This window comes from Bactrocera neohumeralis, unplaced genomic scaffold, assembly GCF_024586455.1.
Source record: "Bactrocera neohumeralis isolate Rockhampton unplaced genomic scaffold, APGP_CSIRO_Bneo_wtdbg2-racon-allhic-juicebox.fasta_v2 cluster09, whole genome shotgun sequence".
Classification (NCBI taxonomy): Eukaryota; Metazoa; Arthropoda; class Insecta; order Diptera; family Tephritidae; genus Bactrocera; species Bactrocera neohumeralis.
In genome coordinates this window covers 28,194,287-28,209,851 of record NW_026089622.1, presented here as the reverse complement: position 1 = coordinate 28,209,851, position 15,565 = coordinate 28,194,287, and the positions used below count along the sequence as shown (strand labels likewise).

Here is a 15,565-nt window from a genome sequence, read left to right as displayed (position 1 = left end):
GAAAAATGCACGGTAAACCTTTTCGACACAAACAGTACCTTTTTTATGATCCCAAACAAACGCAACAAAAGATCTAAAATCAAAAAAAAAAATAATAACTAATAATGGCTCAGAAGAAATAAAGTTTTTAAAGTGTGCAAATGTGAATTTCACACGAGTAGAGGACATAGAAGTCCCCGACGTTGTAAGGGGCAAATTTCAGAAAGTGGTGAAAAATTTATTACGCGTTTTTTCTGATCATAATGAGGCCCTACCACTTAACACAAATATTGTCGCCACTATTCGCACCGAAAGTGACGACCCGGTGTATTCTAAGCTATACCCTTATCCAATGGGTGTAGCGGAATTCGTGAATACTGAAATTCGCGATTTACTAAACAATGGTATTATCCGACCGTCTAGGTCACCATACAACAACCCAATATGGGTTGTAGATAAAAAAGGAATGGACGAACAAGGCAATGTGAAGAAACGTCTTCTAATAGACTTCAGAAAATTAAACGAAAAAACCATCGATGACATATATCCCATCCCCAATGTAACCGTAATACTATCAAATCTAGGAAAGGCCAAGTATTTCACAACACTCGACCTAAAATCGGGCTTCCACCAAATAACTCTCGCAGAATCCGATAGGGAAAATACCGCTTTCCCGGCAAGGTTAGCGCCACACAATCGAAAAAGATTAAAGTGGAATTAGACGAAAAACAATCACTTGCTTTTAACAAATTGAAGGAAGTCCTTACATCGGAGGATGTTATGTTACTCTACCCAGACTTCAGGAAGCCATTTGATCTAATGACAGACGCTTCATCTTTGGGTAGAGGGGCAGTACTGTCACAAGACAATAGGCCTCACCTTTATTTCAAGGACTTTGAAAGATCGTGAGCAAAACTTCGCAACTAACGAACGCGAGTTACTTGCCATAGTCTGGGCCCTAAAAAGCCTTAGAACCTATCTCTATTGCGTAAAAAATTTAAACATTTTTACAGACCATCAGCCACTTACGTTTGCGGTTTCAGCCCGAAACCCAAATGCCAAAATTAAACGCTGGAAAGCGTTTATCGACGAGCACAACGCTAAAATTTTTTACAAACCGGGCAAGGAAAATCATGTTGCTGACGCGCTATCATGACAGAACATCCACGCTCTAGAGGAGGATGCCCAATCAGATTTGGCTACAGTCCAAAGCGAAATGTCACTATCCTATACGATAGAAGGAACTGAGAAACCATTAAATTGCTTCCGAAACCAAATCGTTTTAGAAGAAGCAGACATGACTTTAAGACGGAATTTCATATACTTCGGCAATAAAACTCGTCATATAATTCAATTTACAAATAGGAAGCACCTTATTGAGGAGATAAAAATAGCTGTAAACCCAAATGTGGTAAATGCCATACATTGCGATCTACCAACATTGGCCAGCATACAACATGAATTGGTAAGGAGTTTTCCGTCAACAAAGTTTTGGCACTGCAAAAACATGGTGTCTGATATTGTCAACAAAAACGAGCAGAGGGAGATTGTTGTTGCTGAGCACAATCGAGCTCACAGAGCAGCCCAGGAGAATATTAAACAAATCCTCTCCGATTACTATTTCCCAAAGATGACAAATTTGGCGAATGAAGTTGTCGCGAATTGTAGGATCTGTGGTAAGGCCAAATACGACAGACACCCACGTAAGCAGGAACATGGTGTAACTCCAAATCCCTCCTATACCTGGGAAATGTTGCACATTGATATCTTTTCGACAGATAACAGGTACTTTCAGTTAATGAATATATTTCCAAACACAAAAACAATTTATTGTGATAATATCTCTAAATTCTGAAACGATAACCACATTGTTGAAGAATAGTTTTGGTGTAGACATCGTAAACGCACCACCCCTTCATAGCACGTCGAACGGGCAGGTTGAACGCCTCCATAGTACGCTTTTGGAGATAGCCAGATGTTTGAAACTGCACAGGAAAGTTAACGAGACGACAGACCTCATATTAATGGCAACAACTGAATATAATCGAACGATTCACTCGGTGACCAATATGAAACCAATCGAAATACTTCACGCCAACCCACCCGAACTGAGGAATGAGATAACCATGAAAATAATGAAGGCTCAACAAGCACAAATGGATAGGAATAACCCCTCCAGACGGAATAGAGTATTCGACGTGGGGGAAAGAGTATTGGGAAAGACTAACAGACGACTCGGAAATAAATTATCCCCTTTATATGTTGAGGAGAAAGTTGAAGCAGACTTGGGTACCACGGTTTTCATAAAAGGGAGGGTGGTCCACAAGGACAACCTAAAGTAAAGGAAAAATTCTTAGCATATTTTAGAATTCTTTAAATAGCATAGGGTGAATTATTTAAGCTTCTTTCACACTATCTTTCAGGATACTGATTGCGATACTCCTTATTCAAACGACGACAGCAAAATTGACCGACTATTCGACTTCCGACTACATACCGATTCAGGATGGTGACGCGACGATTTGGGAGGAATTTGGCTATCTAAGGCATACAACTAATCTTACAGTATACAAGGGAATAGTTGAGGAAACCAAAGGCTTAGCAACGCAATTCCCTCTATCCCATATGAGAATGTTACTCGACGCAGACATTGAACATATAAAGGTGCTTCTGACAACACTGGACATCCATCACAGGCAGGCTAGGAGCATTAACGTTTTGGGTACTGCCCTAAAGGTTATCGCAGGTACGCCTGACTTTGACGATTCCGAAAACTTAAAGTTCCGACAACAGGAACTCGTAGACTCAGAGCGACATCAGGTAGAAATAAACACAAGGATACAAGAAAAGATAAATGAACTGACGGAAACGGCTAACCACATCATTAAAAACTCAAAAGCTGGACAGATCGACACTGGTCACTTGTATGAAATGTTGCTTGCAAGAAATAGGATCATTATAAATGAAATTGAAACTTTAATTTGAACTACTACCCTTGCAAAGATAGGGATAATAAATCCCATGTTGTTAAACTCAAATGATATAAAAACATTATTGAAATGCACTCTACAAACACAACTATCACTGATTTAATGGAGGTATCATATATTAAGGTTCTATTAGACGGTAATCTTCTACATTTTATTATCAAATATCCCAAGCCAGTACTAGTCTGTAAGAAAATTATTATCTTTCTTGTCCAACACAACGGAACAATCCTGCACCTTGGGAATGACAACAATGTTGCCGATTGTCATAATCAAATTTTGGCGATTGGAAATTGCAGCGCAACGCTCACATCAAAATTACAACATCCAACGTGCGCGCAGCTGCTTCAATCTGGTAATGTTGCCCACTGCAGCACTCGCCCTAGCTACCTTGAACCAATTATGGTGGTCAAGACTATCGCAGACACCGAGAAGACCATAAAGGGAACTTATTTATTTTCCTTCGAAAATGAGATTCCAATTAATGGACCCTACTTCAAAAACGTAAACGGCATGTTTAAAAAATTACCAGGATCAGCAACGACGGCGCTCCTCTATATCACCAGTCATCAAGAGATTTTGAGTCTTCCATACCTTTACAAGATAAGAATGGAAAACCTGCGTTTTATAGGGAAAATCGAAGGGAGGACTATGATAGGACCAACGATATCAGGTCTCACTAGCATTGTCATACTAATTTTCTGTTACGGTCTAATTAAACTATACCGAGAGCGAAAAAGAAGACGCAAATCCCAGAATCTTCAGAACGTCATAAACAATCTTAAGAAGTCCGTGGACGGCCTTCATTTAGAAGGGGAGGAGTTAACATAAGCTGCCCTTTGTCAACAATAAAGTCCGCGCGTGGCCTCAGTCAGCGAATCCAAATTCTCACGCTGGCAGCTAGCAGTTAACATAAGCAGCACTTTGTCAACAACAAAGTCCGCGCGTGGCCTGAGTCAGCGAATCCACATTCCCACGCTGACGGGTAAGGCACAGCGGTAGCGGCAAACTGCCAACGTAAGCGTCGGTGTCGTATCCGCTGCAATAATTCTACAACTACTACTAACAACGAATGGCGGGACACAACAACTAAGATAAGGTGCAGGGACTTATTTAAGACATTAGCTTTAGAATGAAAGGTTCAGTTTGTAAGAGAGAACTCATCAGACAGCATGATCTGATTAATAAAGTGATAATAATAAAGAAACAAGACGGTTATTCATAATTTATATACAGACAGACAGACGGACAGACAGACGAACATGGCTAAATCGACTCAGCTCGACATACTGATCATTTATATATATACTTTATAGGGTTTCCGACGATTCCTTCTGGGTGTTACAAACTTCGTGACAAACTTAATATACCCTGTTCAAGGTATAATAAAAGACACGGAATTCTACTATGCATTTATGTAGCCAGCTTCCCTCACAGATTAGTGCCATAGTAGAAAATAGTTTAAAAAATAATAATAGGCACCCAAAGGTCGTAGATTCGACAGCTATTTCAAAACATTAGCTTTAAGGGTATACTTTCTGTCTCCCTTAGCTTATAGACAGGCTTATAGACAGTCTAAAGAGAGAACACTTGATGAGTTCGTTTCAGAACGGCCCTGTGACCCAGGTTGTAATAACAGTACTCTCAAGTGTTTAGAGTTGAGAAGCCGGGGCTTTATAACTCAACAAAAATATGTGTCCATTTTATGTGATGAAATGGCTCTGAAGAGTCATATGCAATACTTGCCAAAGTATGATAAAATTGTAGGATTAGAAGATTATGGCGATGAAAATCGAACTTGTAGAATAGGTACCAGTGCAATGACTCTTTTGGTTCGAGGTATCGGTGGCGAGCCTTGGACCCATCCTCTAGCTTATTTCATCGTCCATGGTTCCTGTAAAGGTGATGTTGCCAAAAAATATATTTTTCAGGCCATTACCCAATTGCAGAATATAGGTCTAATACCTTGCCATTTTGTTTGTGATCAGGGGTCGAATTTTTTCAATTTAGCTCGAGTGTTAGGAGTTTCTGAAGCGCGTGCCTATTTTCAGATAAATGGCAAGGAAGTATACTTTTTCAATGATTGTCCGCATCTTATAAAGAGTGTTAGGAATTGTTCAGAAAACTTTAAAAATAGAGTTAGTTTTAAATCGCGCTTAGTTAGCTGGTCCGATATTGCACATTTTTACAATAAAGACTCCCAAAATCCTGTCCGGTATGCACCCAAGCTTACCGATGCGCACCTTTTTCCCAACAATTTTCGGAAAATGATGAATGTTAAACTAGCTACCCAAGTTTTCAGCGACACTGTCGCTTCCGGTATGCTCGCAGTTTATAGTGTAGGGCGGTTGACTTCCCCATCTCCTACTTTTTGCAATACTGCAGAATATATTTTGTTTATAAACAAGTTATTTGACCTATTTAACAGTCGGAATTTTGATGCAATTTTACCGTGTAAACAAGTTTTTTCAGGCACCCCAGAGCAAACACAATTTCTTCGTGAGGCTGCCGACATCTTAAAAACAATTAGGATAAAAGATGAAGCAGGGTCTGACATAACCAATAATTTTAATTATATAAATGGTTGGAAAACAAATATATCTAGTTTGTAACGTTTGTGGCGCTTTTTGTCACACGCAGGCTTCACTCACCTACAGACGAGACGGCTTTGTCAGGATAGCTTAGAGCATTATTTTGGACAGATTAGGAGAGGGGGTGGCAGAAGTGTAAGAATAACACCTTACATGTTCTGTAATTTGTTTAGGAAGTCATTGGGATTGCGATATGCAGGCATAGTTATAAAAGGAAACTGTGAACCGCTAGCTCAGAACGAACATTTTCTCCAGATTTATCAAACCAAATTCTCCAAAGTGTGTGCAATGATAATTTAGTCCATGATTTATCTTGGCTTTTAGGGTTTACTTCGACCAGAACACGAATTTAATAGGCTAAGGTTAGACCATCAGGCAAAATTAGAGGATGTAGAAGTAGATTTTCTTAAAGCAAATGCATATGCATACTTTTGCGGTTATCTTTATTTAAAAGTTTTTAAGACACACACTTGTATTCAACCATTACCTTATTTAGGAGAAGAAGAGGTTTCAACTGATTTTTATTTCATTCAGCAGAGGCAAATTGACAGGTGTAATTTAATTAAACCACCCCAGAGATTTTTAGACTATATTAAAGAGTTAGAAGATATTTTTAATAGAGAATTTGTATCCACCTGTCACATAATAGGAGTAGGCCAAATTACATTCAATAGAATGAAGCATGTCAGACCCTATCTCTGCTGCAACAACTGTGACTCAAATGTTGTTTTAACTCTTTTTGTCAGGAGGAGAATATTCTTCCTATTAGGATAGGCTGGAAAAACTGTATCATTTTTTTTTTAATTTTCTCTGAAATTTTTTAAACCCTTGTTTCTTGTTTTTTGCCTCTTAATATAAATATATATTCTTAATTCTGTATTAAATTTTGTAATAGAGACTGGGTACAGATTGCTTTTTAAAAATTGTTTTACTTCTTTATTTATTTATTTTAGACACAGAGAATTACTGTGTGTGTATTGTGTAAAGATTAAAGCCCACCGTCAACAAACTGATTGGACCTTATCAGTGTGGCTTTAGACCTGGCAAATCAACAACCGACCAGATATTCACCATGCGTCAAATCTTGGAAAAGACTCGTGAAAGGATAATCGACACACAACTCCTCTTCGTCGATTTCAAAGCTGCTTTCGACAGCACGAAAAGGAGCTGCCTTTATGCCGCGATGTCTGAATTTGGTATACCCGCAAAACCAATACGGCTGTGTAAACTGACGTTGAGCAATACCAAAAGCTCCGTCAGGATCGGGAAGAACCTCTCCGAGCCGTTTGATACCAAACGAGGTTTCAGACAAGGTGACTCCCTATCTTGCGACTTCTTTAACCTGCTGCTGGAGAAAATATTTCGAGCTGCAGGACTTAATCGAGCAGGTATAATTTTTTATAAGAGTGTACAGCTGTTGGCGTATGCCGATGATATTGATATCATTGGCCTCAACACCCGCGCCGTTAGTTCTGCTTTCTCAAGACTGGACAAGGAAGCAAAACAAATGAGTCTGGCAGTGAACGACGGTAAGACGAAATATCTCCTGTCATCAAACAAACAGTCGTCGCACTCGCGACTAGGCTCCCACGTCACTGTTGACAGTCATAACTTTGAAGTCGTAGATAATTTCGTCTATCTTGGAACCAGCATAAACACCACCAACAACAACAGCCTGGAAATCCAAAGCAGGATAACTCTTGCCAACAGGTGCTACTTCGGACTGAGTAGGCAATTGAGAAGCAAAGTTCTCTCTCGACGAACAAAAACCAAACTCTAAAAGTCACTCATAATTCCCGTCCTGCTATATGGTGCAGAGGCTTGGACGATGACAACAACTGATGAGTCGACGTTGCGAGCTTTCGAGAAAAAAGTTCAGCGAAAGATTTATAGTCCTGTGCGCCTTGTCCACGGCGAATATCGCATTCAATGCAACGATGAGCTGTATGAGATACGGCTACGTTGGCTAGGTCATGTTGACCGAATGGACGAAAACACTCCAGCTCTGCAAGTATTCGACGCAGTACTCGCCAGGGGAAGCAGAGGAAGAGGAAGACCTCCACTCCGTTGGAAGGACCAAGTGGAGAAGGACCTGGCTTCGCTTGGAATATCCAATTGGCGCCACGTAGCGAAAAGAAGAAACGACTGGCGCTGTTGTTAACTCGGCTATAATCACGTAAGCGGTGTCTACGCCAGTAAAGAAGAAGAAGAAGTTCTATTAAATTACGACACGTTTATTTGTTTTAAAATTAATAAATTTTGTGGTTTTTTTCTTTCCATTTCAAGATATATACATATATTTAGCATTAAATATAGCATATCAAATTATTTTTTTTTACAAAAATAAAAAAAAAATTAAAGCTAAAGCTTAAAATGCGCCTAATTCATCTTAAAAAAGTTTACGTACACCAATAACACTGTCCAACAAATGAAGACTTTTTGAATGGAACAGAATAGCGACTCCATAATTCTGAAAGGGTATGTTGAGTAGATCATTTTTGTAGAACAAACTTATGGTCCAGCACGTCTGAGTTTTTTTTTACAGTGGGTCAAAGTTTTCATTTTTTGGTCGAAGGGAGCATTATACTATATGAAAAAATGTTGTAAGTTAATGTCTGAGAGAATTCTTATGGTCAGAGTTGTATTGTGGAATTGTATGAGGATTATTTTTGTGGAAGATCTTAACCCTCTAACTGGTTTCTTTATGGGTCAATTTGACCCTTTTTTCGAGAAAATCTAAAAATATCCTTTAAAAAAGGACATTTAAGGATTAAAATATTCTACGAAAATGTTTGGCGGAAAATTTCAGTGGGGGTCACCAAAGACACCATTGTTGTAAATAAAGCTCTTTACGATTGATAAAAAATTACACGCCAACATATACAAAGTAGGTGAAAACGTCGTCAAGTTCGGCCGGGCCAAACACTGACTTCTCGCGTCTAGTCGGCTGTGACTTACAAATCAGGTGTGATAAAATTAAGCATAATTGACTTACTAAGCAGTACATATCGGGTGTGATTTTTACAAAAATTAATATAAAAAAAGAACAATTAAAGCTTAAATAAGCATGGCGGATTCTGTTTGCAAATTAAGAGATTGGTTTTGTTTTATTTGTGGACATTTTACGCACCTTCAAAGCAGAAGAAAGATATTCCCTACAATTGAAGAACCATATTTTCTTTTCTTTGGAATACGATTTTTATGTGAAGCTTGGATACCAAAAACTGTATGTACTACTTGCGAAAGTGGTCTTTTGACCTGGTACAAAGGCGGTACTAAGGTGCTGCCATTTTCTGCGCCTATTGTATGGATTGAACCTGAAAATCACAAATCAGATACATGCTATTTCTGCGTAAATTACAAATTTGGTAGAAGCCAAAGGCACTACGCGATAATGACATACGAAGCAACAAATAATGTCATTTTACCAGAAGTGCGCTGTGAAGGTGTTCCGGTGCCTCAACCGCCTACACATACATTTTCGGCCAATATGACTTACGCCAATACAGAAATAACAGCGGCGGTTGAAAACATATCAGATATAAGCTACTTGCCTCCTGGTGGTTTAAACATATGTCCTAATTTGATAGACCAAGCTTATTTTGAAGATCTTGTAAGAGATTTAGGACTAACAAAAGAGAAAGCTGAAATATTATGTTCCAGATTGAAAAACAGGAATTTGATAAAAGCCGATGTAAAAGTTACATCGCCAAGAAAAAGACACGCCGATTTGGAAAGTTATTTTAAAAAATCAGAAGAACTTGTATACTGTTGCAGTATTGAAGAGGTTCTAAGATATCTAAAGCTTCCACTGGACTCTTCCGCTTGGCGACTATTTATAGATAGTTCGAAACACAGCTTAAAAGCAGTTTTACTGCACAATGGAAATCAGCATCCATCAATACCGGTTGCGTATTCCACAAAAAAGGATGAAACATACGCAAATATTTCAAATCTCTTAAATAAAATTGAATACTATAAATATAAATGGGAAGTATGCGCAGACTTCAAAATGATTGCAATATTGACTGGAATGCAAACAGGATACACAAAATATATGTGCTTTCTTTGTAAATGGGATTCACGTGCTACCAGCAGCCATTATCATATTAAATATTTCGAAGAACGTAAAGAAAATATTATTGGTGACTTAAATGTAATCCATGAATCTCTTGTCCCAAAAGATAAGGTCATACTTCCACCGCTGCATATTAAGTTGGGCGTGGTGAAAAATTTTATTAAAAGCTTAAATACACAAGGATATGCTTTCAAACGCATTCAAACAATTTTCCCCAGATTATCTGCAGCAAAATTAAAAGAAGGTAAAATACGGTTTTAAGAAATAATTTATTTCATTTAATGTAAACTACCTTTTCTAGGAATGCTCGTTGGACCCGATATAAGAAAATTATTACAAGATGAAGAATTTTATGGTCATCTGTCGGATATGCAAAAGACAGCATTTGACTTTATGCAGCTGGTTATATCAGAATTCCTTGGAAACTCAAAAGCACAAAACTATGCAGAAAAAATATTGAAAGCATGCTAATCGGTTTTAACAATATTGGCGTTAAGATGTCACTAAAGCTGCATTTTCTGCACTCTCATCTCAATTTTTTTTAAAGAAAACCTTGGAGCGGTTTCAGATGAACACGGTGAAAGGTTTCATCAGGATATAAAGGTATTGGAAGAAAGATTCAAAGGGAAATCCCAAAGTGTAATGCTTGCTGAATACGTATGGGGCTTGTACAGAAACCTTGACACTTCGGAACATTCACGTCAAGCTAAATACAGGAAAGCATATTAAGTTTAATCCTTAATCCATTGTCCTACTACTGCTGAAGCAAAAAAATTAATATGTACATACTATAATAAACCACTATTAAAACAAAATTATAATTTTTTTATCAATCGTAAAGAGCTTTATTTACAACAATGGTGTCTTTGGTGACCCCCACTGAAATTTTCCGCCAAACATTTTCGTAGAATATTTTAATCCTTAAATGTCCTTTTTTAAAGGGTATTTTTTGATTTTCTCGAAAAAAGGGTCAAATTGACCCCTAATGAAACGAGTTAGAGGGTTAAGATCTTCCACAAAAATAATCCTCATACAATTCCACAATACAACTCTTACCATAAGAATTCTCTCAGACATTAACTTACAACATTTTTTTCATATAGTATAATGCTCCCTTCGACCAAAAAATGAAAAGTTTGACCCACTGTAAAAAAAAACTCAGACGTGCTGGACCATAAGTTTGTTCTACAAAAATGATCTACTCAACATACCCTTTCAGAATTATAGGGTCGCTATTCTGTTCCAAAAATGCTGTTGGACAGTGTAATTATTTATATAAATCAAAAGTATTTGCAATAGTTTTAGCGGTTTTTGGCCTACATTTTGTTGCTATTATTGTCCCTAGACGTCGACGTATGCTTTCCACTCGATTTCTAGTATTATTTCCGGATATTTTGACCCACTAAGTCGATGATCCAGTTTTTTGCCTTATTTTGATGAAATTCGATGTTTTCGAATACGAATTTCAAAAAGTTCCAGTTATTTTGAATAGGATTAATGTCTAGTGATTCCGGGAGTTATTTCTATTTCCATAACAACCCTGCTAGGAGGCCACATCTTTTAAATTTTACAGACCAATGCAGCTACGTTTTACATTATATGTTTTTTCAACTGATCTCATTGAGTTAATAGTTCATCTAACAAAATTTATACACTTTTCAAAACAACTAGAGAAAATTAAAAATGTATACAAAGAAAATCTAAAAAGTTTTTAAGGATATGTATTGTGATGTCTATTGTTCAAATCCCTTATATTCGAGGATGTGGGTGCCAATAGTAGGCAACAAATTAATACCGGACACTACGTCAGTGAATAAATTGTAAAAAATTAAATCAATGTAGCATTTCAACAACAATGATGAAATGAAAGACAAAAATGATCCAAGCTTCGATAGACTTTTCAAACTACGCTCTGTTGTAAACCATTTGGTTGAAAAACATAAATCAATTCCCTCCCAGAATTGCTTATCTGTCGATGAACAATTATGCGCTACTAAATGTAAATCATACTTGAAAAAATATCTTCTAATAAAGCCACATAAATGGAAATTTAAGTTGTATGTTTTGGCTGGTATATCTAGATATAAGTACAACTTCGAAATATATACTCGCCAAGAAAACGATAGCCTCAATAAACTTCCTGAGGAAATTGATTTGGGACCAAGTGCCAACATAGTCATAAGATTACTATATATCCCAACAAAAAACTACAAAGTTGTGTTTTTTGATAATTACTACACATCTTTAACATTGCCCTATCTAAACGTGGAATTTACTCACTGGGAACAGTTCGTCGGAACTGAATTCCCAATTTAAAGCTTCCGGACGAGAAAATTGTGATGAAAAAACGCGGATAATCCCTTGAATATGCTGTAAACGTGGATAATTTTCATATATCTGTAGTTTCTTGGAGAGATAATAATACCGTGTTCAGACCGACACTTAATCACAATATTTCAGCTGTTGAGTAGTTTATCCCACTAATCCTAAAATTTCAACAAGATTTTGCCATACAATAATGGGATAATTTGAATCTAATCTACGCTAAAACTCATAGTGCGACTCTGATTTAGCACCATCTACTTATCAGCATCAGTAGTACAATCATTCACTCCGGTGAATGAACGTATAGCCACAATCCGCATCAAAGCGAGGTTCTTCAACATATCGCTGATTTGCGCCCACGCCCCGACGGAAGAGAAGGACGATGTGACCAAAGATGCCTTCTATGAGCGCTTGGAGCGCGTTTATGAGAGCTGCCCCCGCCACGATGTCAAACTCGTGCTTGGCGACTTTAACGCCAGGGTGGGCAAAGAAGGTATATTTGGCACTACGGTCGGTAAATTCAGCCTCCACGACGAAACATCCCCAAATGGGTTGAGGCTGATTGACTTCGCCGGAGCCCGAAATATGGTTATCTGTAGTACTAGATTCCAGCATAAGAAGATTCATCAAGCTACCTGGCTGTCGCCGGATCGAAAAACTACCAACCAGATCGATCATGTTGTGATAGATGGAAGACACGTCTCCAGTGTTTTAGATGTGCGTGCGCTCCGAGGTCCTAACATCGACTCGGACCACTATCTTGTTGCAGCTAAGATTCGCACTCGCCTCTGTGCAGCAAAAAACGCACGCCAACAAACACAAGGAAGGTTCGAAAAGCTGCAATCACAACAGACTGCCGAACGATTTTCTACTCGGCTTGCACTCCTGCTCTCTGAGAGCACTCGTCAACAACTCGGTATAGGGGAACTGTGGGACGGCATTTCTAATTCCATACGTACGTGGTTTTCGGAAAGAGCAAAAGAACAGCTGGTACGACGAGGAGTGCCGTGTCGCAGCGGAGAGAAAACAGGCTGCCTACTTCGCAACGTTACGATCGACCACTACACGTGCGGGATGGGATAGATACCGAGAGTTGAAGAGGGAAGCGAGACGCATTTGCAGACAGAAGAAGAAAGAGGCCGAAATGCGTGAGTACGAAGAGCTTGATAAGCTGGCCGACAGGGGTAATGCTCGAAAATTCTACGAAAAAATGCGGCGGCTTACAGAAGGTTTCAAGACCGGAGTATACTCTTGTAGAACCCCCAAAGGTGATCTAGTCACTGATGCTCAGAGCATAGTTAAATTATGGAGGGAACACTTCTCCAGCCTGCTGAATGGCAGTGAACGCACAACACCAGGAGAAGGAGAACCCGATTCCCCAATCGATGACGATGGAGCAGACGTTCCATTACCCGACCATGAAGAAGTTCGAATAGCAATTGCCCGCCTCAAGAACAACAAAGCGGCAGGGGCCGACGGACTACCGGCCGAGCTATTCAAACACGGGGGCGAAGAACTAATAGGGAGCATGCATCAGCTTCTTTGTAAAATATGGTCGGACGAGAGCATGCCCAACGATTGGAATTTAAGTATGCTATGCCCAATCCATAAAAAAGGAGACCCCACAATCTGCGCCAACTACCGTGGGATTAGCCTCCTCAACATCGCATATAAGGTTCTATCGAGCGTATTGTGTGAAAGATTAAAGCCCACCGTCAACAAACTGATTGGACCTTATCAGTGTGGCTTCAGACCTGGAAAATCAACAACCGACCAGATATTCACCATGCGCCAAATCTTGAAAAAGACCCGTGAAAGAAGAATCGACACACACCACCTCTTCGTCGATTTCAAAGCTGCTTTCGACAGCACGAAAAGGAGCTGCCTTTATGCCGCGATGTCTGAATTTGGTATCCCCGCAAAACTAATACGGCTGTGTAAACTGACGTTGAACAACACGAAAAGCTCCGTCAGGATCGGGAAGGACCTCTCCGAGCCGTTCGATACCAAACGAGGTTTCAGACAAGGCGACTCCCTATCGTGCGACTTCTTCAACCTGCTTCTGGAGAAAATAGTTCGAGCTGCAGAACTAAACAGAGAAGGTACCATCTTTTATAAGAGTGTACAGCTGTTGGCGTATGCCGATGATATTGATATCATCGGCCTCAACACCCGCGCCGTTAGTTCTGCTTTCTCCAGGCTGGACAAGGAAGCACAGAAAATGGGTCTGGCAGTAAACGAGGGCAAGACGAAATATCTCCTGTCATCAAACAAACAGTCGTCGCACTCGCGACTTGGCTCTCACGTCACTGTTGACAGTCATAACTTTGAAGTTGTAGATAATTTCGCCTATTTAGGAACCAGCATTAACACCACTAATAATGTCAGCCTGGAAATCCAACGCAGGATTGCTCTTGCCAACAGGTGCTACTTCGGACTGAGTAGGCAATTGAAAAGTAAAGTCCTCTCTTGACGAACAAAAGCTAAACTCTATAAGTCACTCATAATTCCCGTCCTGGTATATGGTGCAGAGGCTTGGGCGACGATGAGTCGACGTTAAGAGTTTTCGAGAGAAAAATTCTGTGAAAGATTTATGGTCCTTTGCGCATTGGCCACGGCGAATATCGCATCCGATGGAACGATGACATAGTTCAGCGAATTAAAAGACAGCGGCTACGCTGGCGAGGTCATGTTGTCCGGATGGATGAAAACACTCCAGCTCTGAAAGTATTCGACGCAGTACCCGCCGGGGGAAGCAGAGGAAGAGGAAGACCTCCACTCCGTTGGAAGGACCAAGTGGAGAAGGACCTGGCTTCGCTTGGAATATCCAATTGACGCCACGCAGCGAAAAGAAGAAACGACTGGCGCGCTGTTGTTAACTCGGCTATAATCGCGTAAGCGGTGTCTACGCCAATTAAGAAGAAGAAGACTTATCAGCATTGGAAATTTATCACATTATCACAGATGATTTAGACACAAGAAAGAGAAAAAAAATGTAAACAAACAGAAGAATTAAAAGCAATGAATCTGAATTCACCTCAAAATTGACTTTCCAAAAAAATGCGTTCATTATTTCCATTGCATGGAAAATATTTAAAAGAAGACGGCTTTTATAATTAAATACTATATTACAACGTTTTCTTTTAATAAATATTAAGCGATGTGAGTTCTTGAACGGCAAAAACATCTGTTCATCTGGCAGTGAGAACGAGCTAGATTAGTGAAGAGATCAAATGTAATCTAATCACTTAAAATTGTTGGTGGAACATAATATAAAATCGTTGGTTGAATAAGAAATTGGGCCTTCAAATAACGGTCGATTGCCTAAATGTTGTAGCAGAGTATAACAAATTCATGGGAGGTGTTGTTTTGCTAGATTTCTTTAGAGGTACGATACAAAATCAAAATGCGCTCTAAGAAGTGGTATTTGCGTCTTTTTATCCTTTGGTTGGCACGGCTGTGGTAAATGCTTCACTATTATATAAACAAGTGGAAACACAAAAAAAAACAAGTAAGGAAGGGCTAAGTTCGGGTGTCACCGAACATTTTATACTCTCGCATGGTAAAGTGATAATCGAGATTTCATAATACGTCATTTACATATT

General features: G+C 39.2%; 2 protein-coding genes across 2 annotated transcripts in view; one reads left to right on the top strand and one right to left on the bottom strand.

Annotated features, from left to right (window-relative positions):
• LOC126764051 (xaa-Pro aminopeptidase ApepP) overlaps positions 1-15,565 on the bottom strand; it is a 141,191-nt gene that overhangs the window by 27,459 nt on the left and 98,167 nt on the right. The gene's annotated exons all lie outside the window — the stretch shown is intronic.
• LOC126764093 (uncharacterized) lies at positions 8,894-10,187 on the top strand. Its single transcript, XM_050481879.1, has 2 exons — positions 8,894-9,879; positions 9,937-10,187. Exons 1-2 carry the CDS (start codon positions 8,952-8,954, stop codon positions 10,104-10,106), a joined length of 1,098 nt encoding a protein of 365 aa, XP_050337836.1. The 5' UTR covers positions 8,894-8,951; the 3' UTR covers positions 10,107-10,187.